The 10,150-nt window shown below is 49.2% G+C and overlaps 1 protein-coding gene across 5 annotated transcripts in view; it reads right to left on the bottom strand.

Moving 5' to 3' along the window:
• Positions 1-8,841: 8,841 nt before the first annotated feature.
• DEPDC5 (DEP domain containing 5, GATOR1 subcomplex subunit) overlaps positions 8,842-10,150 on the bottom strand; it is a 134,121-nt gene continuing 132,812 nt past the window's right edge. For all 5 annotated transcript variants that reach the window (XM_039225513.1, XM_039225521.1, XM_039225536.1 and 2 more), the window contains 2 exons: positions 9,765-9,847; positions 8,842-9,606 (listed from right to left, as the gene is read on the bottom strand). In XM_039225513.1, coding sequence (XP_039081444.1) covers positions 9,314-9,606; positions 9,765-9,847 — 376 coding nt within the window. In that variant the 3' untranslated portion in view covers positions 8,842-9,313. The remainder of the gene's footprint in view (positions 9,607-9,764; positions 9,848-10,150) is intronic.

Here is a 10,150-nt window from a genome sequence, read left to right as displayed (position 1 = left end):
ACATCAAACAAACTAGTGCTTTCCCTAAGGGCTCTTCGGCAATCCTGCATGGATAGTGAACCTGTACCTGTTAATAAGATGAGGCAACTGAGGTCAAGAGAAGAGAAAGTCACCAGGCTTTCCAGATATTTCTCCTGAAGACAGGTCAAACTGGGGGGATCACTTATGTAGCCTGTATCCTGTGTGATCTGGTCTGCCTCCTTCTCCAGCCACACTGGCCCCTGGCCTCTCTCCAGGGACCACTGAGTTTATTGCCCTCTCAGGGTCTTCAGCCAGGAACTCCCCCCCCCCCCCAGATTTCCATGGAAATACCCAGAAAGCCTTCCCTAAGTTCTAGGCTAGGTTGGGGTCTGCCTTTTAACCCCCTACAGTGAATTTTCCGTGGCCTTTGCTGCACTTTTCATGACTAATTAGTTCACAACCAGAACAATGGTGATCCGTGTAACATTCTGTTTGCTGTCCTTCTCCCTCCTGTATCTGCATGATGCCTGGCATGGAGATGGTTCTTAGTATGTTTGTTGATGGGAGAACAACCGAATGTGTGAACAACGAATGAGAGAATGAGCCACAAATGAATCTCCCTCTTGCAGAAAAGAGCTGGCTGCAATCTGGCCAGGAGATAGAATACTTGTATAAAGGGCCATCTCCCTTGGAATCTAAATCATAGAACCGGATAGAAACGGTATCTTCCAATCATGTGGACACCGCCCAAGGAGGCCTGTGTGAAGAAACCCTAAGCTGTGTGCTGGGAGGTGGACACCCAGCTCCTGGCATAGGTTAGGTCTCGAGACCAGGCTGGCTTCTCTGCACCTTCTACCCCCAATCTCAGACTCCAGCACCAGCAGCCAGTCTCCAGGTTCCTGCAGGAGACAGTGGCAAAGTGGTGGTAGTCAGGCTTGCCTCTTGTGTTGCAAGGGGAAGTGTGCCTCGTTTCACTTCTGCTTTGAGGTGAGACATATCCTGTGTGTCAGACCACCCAGAGTGCTCCTGTCCTTCTGGGGCCAACCACCAACGGCAGCCAGTTGAAGATCAGGCACTGGAGAGCCTGGGAATGTGGCCCTCATTTCCAAAAGGGGAGCCCAGGCCCCAAGCCCTGTCTTCCCTCCTTCCGGGACGTGGCTGACCCACCACGGAAGCCACACTTAGTGAGCTTCTTTCTCCCATGCTCCACCTCTTTCTCTCTAAGGGAAGAGCCCTGGGGGTAGAGAATCCCTGAATTTAATCTTTCCACTGCCATGTGTATGCTCAGTAACCTTGGGTAAGTTGCTCCACTTCCCTGAAACTGAGTTTCTTCTCAAAGGAGTGGGGGTACCACCACCTACTCACATCCCTCAGGGTTGTTCTCAGACTTCTAGCACTAGGACAATGGGTGCACACTTGCTTGGGGTTCAGGGTAAGAGCTCTTGCTATTACCTGTTTTCTGCTTTCTTTCCCTTCCTAAGCTTCAGACTAGCAGGTGCTGGAGAAGGTTCCTGGCAGACCTGCCAGACACATTCAAAACAGAAGGTTTGGGGGCGCCTGGGTGGCTCAGTCAGTTAAGTGTTCCACTTCAACTCAGGTCATGATCTCATGATTCCCGAGTTCAAGCCCCTCAGTCAGGTAAGCGTCCAACTTCAGCTCACATCAAGATCTCATGGTTCCCGAGTTCAAGTTCCGAGTCAGACTCTGTGCTGATAGCTCTGCTTCAGATTCTGTCTCTCCCAGTCTCTCTCTGCCCCTCCCCTGCTTGTGATCATTCTCTCTCAAAAATAAATTTTAAAAAGCATTAAAAAAAAGAAAGAAAGAAAAGCTTGTTCTACCCAGATCCAGGACCAGGAAGAACAAAGCCAGACAGATAAGCAACGTGTCAAGTCTCTGTCCTGAGCCCTCATCCTGGGGTGTGACCCCCAGAGTCCAGGCTGGCTCAGGGCTTCCAGATAATGGACCATTTGTCACTCTAGTTTGCACCCTGGAACTTGACAACACTAACCTCCCTCTGCAAATCAGTTGTTGAAAGTCAGGCTGAGCAGGGCAGATTTGGAGAAATTGCTCTCCAGTTTTCTCCCTCATTAGGTTTCAGGCAGTCATGTTCTCTTGTTTGATCTGGTGACAAGGCCCTCCAGACCTCCAGAATCCCTTCTCCAACTTGTCCTCCTCACCCACCCAGAATTCTTATACACCCTTCAAATCTCAGCCCAAATGCCCCTTTCTCCAGCCTTCCCAGTTCCCCTACATAGAATTAGGCCCACACCTCTATTTCTGTAGTGCTTTGCTTGTCTGTTTCCCTCCACCAAGAAGGCAAGACCAACATTGGTTTGGCTTCACATAAATATAGGCTGAATGAATAAATTCAAGCAATTCTAAATGAGCACCTGTGTGTGATGGGCACTTGCAGTGGAGGACACAAGGATGAGCAAGATGTGCTCTCTGCCTTCAAGGAGACCATATGTTATTGAAGAGACAAGCTGTATGTACAAGGAAAGAGAAATACAATAGCCATGCCACAGCACATAAACACTAAATAGGACCAGGATTCTAAACTTGGTTCTGTCCACAATTTGCAGTGTGGGCTTAAACAGGTCTCTTAGCCGCTTGGCACCTAGAAAGAGTAATGGCTATATATATTCCCAATCCCATGGATTGGGAATGGGACTGCCATCAAGAAAGGATTTAGAACTCCATAATCAGAGGCAAGTGGCATCTGTCTACTCCAAAGTCACAGGAAGGAGGGGCCCACCATCTGGACCTCTTACTCGATCAGCATCTAGTTCAGGGTGTCTCAGCCTCAACACTATTGACATGTGGGGCTGAATAATTCTTTGTGTAGGGGCTGTCCTATGCTTTATAGGGTGTGGGATGCTTCCCACAGTTGTGACAACTGAAAGTGTCTCCCAACATTGCCAAATGTCCCTCAAACAGAGGGCCAAATTGCTCCCAGTTGAGAACCCCTGGCTGGCTCCCAGTTTTCCTCCAGTGCTGTATCCAAGGATCTGGAAAAGGGGCAGGGGTTCTGGGACAGCATCTGGACGAAAGTCTCACAGGCTTGCCTCTGGCAGAGCCCTGCCCACCCTCTCAAGCTTGTGTCTGCTCAGCTTCTGAGGACACATAGCATGAGAAGAGGCAGGACATTTTGGCTTATAAAGGGGCATCTTTCCTAGGACTGCACATGGTCACACCTATCTGATGCTTCCAGACTGTGGGGAGGAGAAGAACCCAGAATGTGAGCTACTAGGGTTGGATGAACAATGAAGACATTAGGGAAAAGTTTCTTTTCCAGGATATCCTAGGCTTAAAAATAAAATTCTTTGGGGTGCCTTGTTGGCTCAGTTGATTGAGCATCTGACTTTGGCGCAGGTCATGATCTCACAGTTCATGGGTTTGAGGCCTGTACCAGGCTTGCTGCTGTCAGTGTGGAGCCTGCTTCGGATCCTCTGTCTCCCTCTCTTTCTGCCCCTCTCCTGCCTGCACTCTCATTCTCTCTCTCTCTCAAAAATAGGTGAACTTTAAATTAAAAACCATCTTTTTAAATTCTCTTTAAGACACACCTGAGGATTAATGGGGAGAAACTGAGCATGGATAAGGTGTCTGATACAATCCACAGTGCACAGAAAGGAGGTAAGAGACTCAGCTCCTATCACAGCTGCCACCAGCTGCCTGAAATACTGACAGGCACCTTCATTCCTTCTTAGCACTCAGCATTCCTGTCGGTTGAGGAGGGAAACGATCTGCAATCTTGTGATCCCCAAGGCCTCTCCGAGATTCATTTCCAGAGGAATTCAGATGACAATGCCAGGGCTCAGAAAGAGGGGTTTGCTTGCTGGTGGTCACACAGCAACTCCCCTACCCCCTTTCCCTTGTCACCAGGGTGGGAAGAGATTTTTTTCCTGGAAGGACTATGTGCTGATTCACCGAGGAAACAGATGAATCTTGCTGCAGCCAGAGAAACAGATGGAGAACAAATCTAAAGACTGGTAGGAACGAGTTCTTGGCACCCGCTTTGTCCCCCACCACCTGTGCATTCCAGGCCAGGCTTCAGGCAAATGTGTGGCATGCATGGCCTGAGGTCCAGGAGCTGCCCGACACACTTGCAGACAGAAATCAGGGGTTGTGGGCTGGAAGGGAAGGAGCAGACAGTGCCTTCCAGATATGAGCCTGGGTGAGAGGAAAAGCCACTGGCAGTCAAAGTCACTGCATTCTCCCACCAGAGCGCTTGTATGTGAGGCCACATTCACATGCTACATGGCATCTGCACACCAGCAGGGCTGTCCCACACACAGTACAGTCAGCTGAAATGATTAAGGGGTCCCAGGCCAGAGCTCCAGGTCAGAGAAGTGGTGATGCCTCACTGACCCAGCACCACCAGGAGGTAAGGGGGACAGCACAGTGAATGGGGGCTGCGCTCTGGGGTCCCCCAGTCCTGCCCAGACCTGCTGTTAGCTGTGTGGTCTTGGGCTTCACTGTCTGGGCCTTCCACCCTCATCTGGTGGTTGATAAGATTACATGATGCAGGGGCGCCTGGGTGGCTTAGTTGGTTAAGCGTCCGACTTTCACTTAGGTTATGATCTCGCGGTTTGTGGGTTCAAGCCCTGCGTCGGGCTCTGTGCTGTCTGCCAGCTCAGAGCCTGGAGCCTATTTCAGAGTCTGTATCTCCCTCTCTCTCTGACCCTCCCCTGCTCACACGGTCTCTCTCTCTCTCTCTCCTAGAAATAAAAATATTTATAAAAAAAAAAAAAGATTACATGATGCAGCAGGATGTAAAGTATGTATGCTACATTGCTCAGAACAGAGGAAATGCTCAAGAAATGGAGTGACCATTATTATATGTACCTGAAATGTTCGGGATAACTGTACATTGGCTTCTATTCAGCTTTCTGTCCCACTATTTTCTATCCATGTTAGCAAGCCCCACAGTCTTCTTTAGTGTCTCAGGTGTAACTCATGTACTTCTTCCTTGTAATACCTGAAGTTTCTATTTTAATTATTTTGATGGATCTCTTCCTACAAATGGGGATATGGCTTCTGTTCCTATCCAACCTAGCACTGGCAGTTCCTGGCCCAGCTGCACAGCCTTGGGCGGCCCTGTGTAGCGAGTCTGCACCCACTGCCGTTTCGCTGTCACCTGTCATTTCACCCAGCTGTCAAGTTCTCTACCTCTACTGTGTTGCCTTTTGGTGAGAATCAGATTTCCAGGCTGGCATGTAAAGAATTCAGTAAGAAGCCCAGAGACGAAATCTGGGACAGGGTTTTTCAAATGGACCACGTATAGCAGAGTGCCTATTTATAGTGCAGAGTCCCAGACCTCATGAATCAGAATCTCTGAGAGGAGCTCTGGAATCTGCAGTTTATGTGAGCTCTTTTGCACAGGGGCATTGGAGAACCACAGATGGGGGCCCAAGACAGCTACTACTTCTGCTCTGAAGCCTTCTTTATTTCCATTCCTTTGGTAGAGGGTAAGGGTGTTACTCTATCTCATTTCTTTTCCTATCCAGTTTTTCTGCATCTCACACTCTTGTGGTTCTCCATCCCAAATTCATTTCTCATTCAGGAGGCCAACTGGTGCTGCCCCAAGTGTACTAGGGCCTGGGTACACCCCAGCACAACCACAAAACTGAGAAATGTCTCCAGAGCTGCTCAGCTTCAGGCAACAACCCTGTTCATGATGAGAAGGAGCCAGGACAGCATGATCAGAAAGCCCTCTTCCTGCTCTTGGCAACAGCAAAAACTTCCCAGCAGAGATTCTTGGGACCTAGACCACAGCAGCATGACCACAGCAGCTAGTGAAGTACAAGCCCTCCGGCCCAAGTGGGGACACTGGGCTCAGTCTCTTGACCACTCTGACTCTTATACATCACACAAGGCCTAAGACTATTTCCTGTTTAATGACTAGCATGTCCACTCCAGGCCTCTGATTATTCCCTTCTCTAAACTCCTGGGGTTCACAGAATCTGGGGTAATCATCATCATTATAACAGCTGATGTTTAAGGAGGAGCACAATGTTCCAGGTGCTGTCCACACTCTTTACCCACATTTCCTCCTGTGGTTTCAAGATCCTGTGAGGTGGTACTAGTGTCTCATTTTACAGATGAGGAAACCAAGTAACCTACTCAGTTCTAGTAACTTACTCAGATGCACAGGCCAGCAAAAGGCCATGCTCGAATATGAATCCAGACACTTGCCTCCTGTGCCTGCCCCCTTAACCACCACACCACTGACTGTAACCAAATGCCTGGAAAAACATTGGACCTGGGCACCAGAGGACCTGATCCTCATCCCAGTTCCACGCAGATCTTGGGGCAAGTCACTCTGTTTCCTTAACTGGGAGAATATGAAAGGGCTGGACCAGATCACCAAAAACCCCTCTGTTCTAAGGTTCTTGTCTTATGAGACCACCCTCATCCTCTCCTACACTGGGGTGACCCAAGGTATGTCATGTACATGTATGGGCTTTGATGGCCTCATTTCTCAACATGAATAAGTGTCCTCCATGGTTTAATTTAGGGAATCAGACTGGTGATCCCATCAAGGTTCTCCATACAGTCCATGTCCTTTTATGCACATTGTCCTTTGTGCTGGGTCCTGTGAGGGGCCCTGCCGTGTGCACCTGCTCCCTTGGTCTCACCAGCTCACTTACTCAATTCTCATTGACTGGAGAGTGTGCCAGAAGAAATTCTCAGCCTACGGGGCTGAAAGGGTCAGCAAATAATTGTATTGTCACAGGCACAGAAGAAGAGCAACACTCAAGAGAAGTGTATGTGTGTGTGTGTGTGTGGGGTGTGTGTGTGGAAATGAAGGTGAGGCTATGTCATTTGTATTTAACAGGTCAGGAACCACACTTGGGAGGCAGAACATTCCTAGCTCTCACAGCAAAAAAATGGCAGGACTAGAATTTAAACCTGGGTCCTCTTAGTCCCAAGTTTCCTGCCTTTCTCTCTCCACTGAGAAATGGTTATTCACATTTATACACCTGGTATGGGGCTTCCAATCTGCACGCACACATCCCTCATGTCTACCCAAACCACATACTTCCTTAGGCCAGGCTCTCTCGTACCTGGGCAGCAGACATGGAGGGAGATAGGCAGGCCTAAGGGGCAGGTAGGGAGGACTAGGGTGGAGCTAAAGAGGGACTGAGGACTGAATTCTAGCTGCTTCTTCTAGCTGTCTCTTCTTCCACCAAATCACTCTCTAAGCCTTCTTTTCCCAGGCCATCTTTGTAGGGTTTTTGTTTTTCAGTTTGTTTATTTACTGAGAGAGAGAGAGAGAGAGAGAGAGAGAGAGAGAGAGAATGAATGAATGAATGAATATATCCCAAGCAGGCTCTGCACTGTCAGCACAGAGCCTAACGCAGCGCTCAAACTCACGAACCATAAGATCATGACCTGAGCTTAAGTCAAGAGTCAATGCTTAACCACCTGGGCCACCCAGGCACCCCTCTCAGATCATCTTTGGAAGAGAGGAGGAAAGTAGGATACTGAGGATCACACATGACTATGCCATATGATCCAATCTGAACAGGCCAGTGGCTGCCGTGTCCAGCAACGTCACGCAAGAAGCTGGTTCAGAAACATGGCAAAGAGGATTTCCCATCTGAGAATGTTAGAACAGCTGACATTTGTTTACTGCCTGCTAGGTAGTAAGTGCTTTCATATACATCTGTCTTCTGGTCCTCCCACCACCCTAGCAGACGGCCTCCCATTTTATAAATGAAGGACACTGATGCTTGAAAAAGAGTAAAGGTCTGTCTGAGAGAAGGACAGGTGAGAAAGGAACAGAAAATAGATTTTTATCAAGGATCTGTTCCTTACCAGGAATCAACCTGTGTGTTTTCACATGTATTAACAGATCTATTCTCTCAAAATCTCTACGTGTAGCATTAATAGCTCCAAATTACAAATGAGGAAATGGGCTCCATTAAGTAATTAAGAGCCCAATGCAGAGAGATTCAGATGCAATACCCAGTGCCTGGCTCAGTAAATACACTCCATGTATTTAGCCAATACCATTTCTCCAGCATCTGTTATTATGCTGCACATTTAGGAACAGAGAGGTGAATAAAACAAGCAAGCTTCTGTCATGCTAGCATGTAAATGTGCCAAGCATTGCTGGACAAGTACAAGGTGCTGCAGGAAGACCTGAAAGGTAGCCAACTGTCCTTCCCTGGAGAGGCATTTGAGCAAAGAGCAGATGAACAATGACCAGGAGTTAACAGAGCAGGGTGAACCTGTAGAGGAGGGGTGTTCTAAGCAGGTGAAACAGCATGTGCAAAGGATCTGAGCCGCTGAAGAGTTTATGATGTTCTGGGTGGTTAGAGGAATAGTCTGGGACCAGTCAAGTGATGGGCACAATCAGAGTGGTATCTATCTATCTATCTAGTTTATTTTGAGAGAGAGTATGTGTGTGCAAGTGTGCATACCTGTGCGAGCAGGAGGGGGCAGAGACAGTGGGGGAGAGGGAGGGGAGAGGGAGGGAGAGAGAGAGATAAAGAGAGAGAGAGAGAGAATCCCAAAGTGGGTTCTAAACCTTGGAGTCAATAGAGACTTTGACTTTTTTTTTTTTTTAAGAATGCTATGACATCCATGTGCCACACCTGGGCTCACCCACTTAACAACAGTCACTCCGACAGCATAAGTCTGCAGCTGTGTATGGTATTATTTGCTCACTAAGCCTGAAATAAACTATTTTGCTCCTGCCCAAGGGCCTGCAGAAAGACATCTTTCAGTAAATCCACCACCACTCTCCAAGACAGTGAATTCTAGAGTCCTCCTCACCTTCAGTGGCTGCCTCATTTGCCACTATGTCCCTGGTGACAGGGCCTGACTGTCCAGCCAGGGACAGGGTCGGTATTGCCAGGAACCAGGCTGGGCCAGAGATGCCGCACATGGCACTTTATTCCTGCTTCTGATATGTACATGTATATACAGTTGGTGTGAGCCTATGGTACACTATTTCACAAAATTATCTTACATCCTGTGCACACTTCTGGGTGGGGAGCGACAGACTGCTCCGAAAATCCCATGACTGGTGGAGGGAAAGGATGCTCACAGGAGCCACCCCCTCTTCAAAGACATTCATGGGGGCTGCCTGCCCCCTTTCCCAGTACTGAGGCCCACCCACAAACCATCTGGGCCTCCCACTTGCTCTCAGCGCTAGCTTCTTCCTGAGTCTTTCTCCTCGAGTGGAAGAACATTTTGTGTGGGGGGTAGGAAGCAGCAGCAATGGCCCCCACTCACCACCGATGGCCCTGCTGCCCGCCACCCAGAGCCTGACTGCCCCTATTGGACGTGGACAGCAGGAGCAGAATCCTCCTTCTGCTGCAGACCCTGGTGCACCCTGGCCTCATGGGGCGCTGGCATGCATCTTCTCCAGGCAGCTCGTCCAGAACGTGACCAGCCGGTTGTCACGGTTGATGCAGAAGTCCGTGAAATCCCTGAGCAGCCGATCAGCAAACTTCTCATCCCCCGTGGCACTAGAGCGCCATGTCTTGGTCAGCATGGTGTTGTAGGCCCAGTTGTAGCCGACCCGCTCCTCGCAGAACATGTTCTGGTTGGTGGAACTGGTGGAGTTTCGCCGCCGCCGTTGCTGCCCCGAGAACTTGCGCCTGGAGTAGGGCAGCTGCAGGAACACTGTTCCTAAGGAGCAAGATACCCTGCGTCACCACCACCAGGACAGTTCCCAGGGTGGATGTGGTGGCTCTGCAGCCACAGGCTCAATCAAGGGAAGGAGTCCCTGGACACAGGCTCCTGCCATAAGGACCCACCTGCCCCATGTTTCACCTACAGGGTCTCACCTGTAACATGGATGTACTGAGGCTTGTTCTCAGCAGGGAAGTTAAAAGCAGAAGCGGAATATTTATCTTGTACAAATCCAAACCTAAGGGAAGGACAGGAAGACACATAGATTAGGGCCTCCTCAGCTACAGGGACAAGGGGGACAATATGGCTAAGAGGACTCTCTGACAGCCTGAGCAAGAGGGGCCTGGCAGATCTCTTTCAAGATGAAACATTTAGGCTGCTTATTTTTTCCCATCCTATACCTCTTCTCTGCCTCTCACTGGAATCCACATTGAGTCCTACGTGGTGCAAGGCGCCCACCCACATACTTGAGAGGGGAAGGTCCTTACCTTAATTCACCTAGTCACACCTCTTTCCCTTAGTTCTCCCAGCTAAGCACATA

Source organism: Hyaena hyaena, unplaced genomic scaffold, assembly GCF_003009895.1.
Source record: "Hyaena hyaena isolate Hyena2069 unplaced genomic scaffold, ASM300989v1 scaffold_19, whole genome shotgun sequence".
NCBI classification, from domain to species: Eukaryota; Metazoa; Chordata; class Mammalia; order Carnivora; family Hyaenidae; genus Hyaena; species Hyaena hyaena.
Note: the sequence above shows the minus strand (reverse complement) of the source record. Positions and strands in the feature narration are given on the sequence as shown.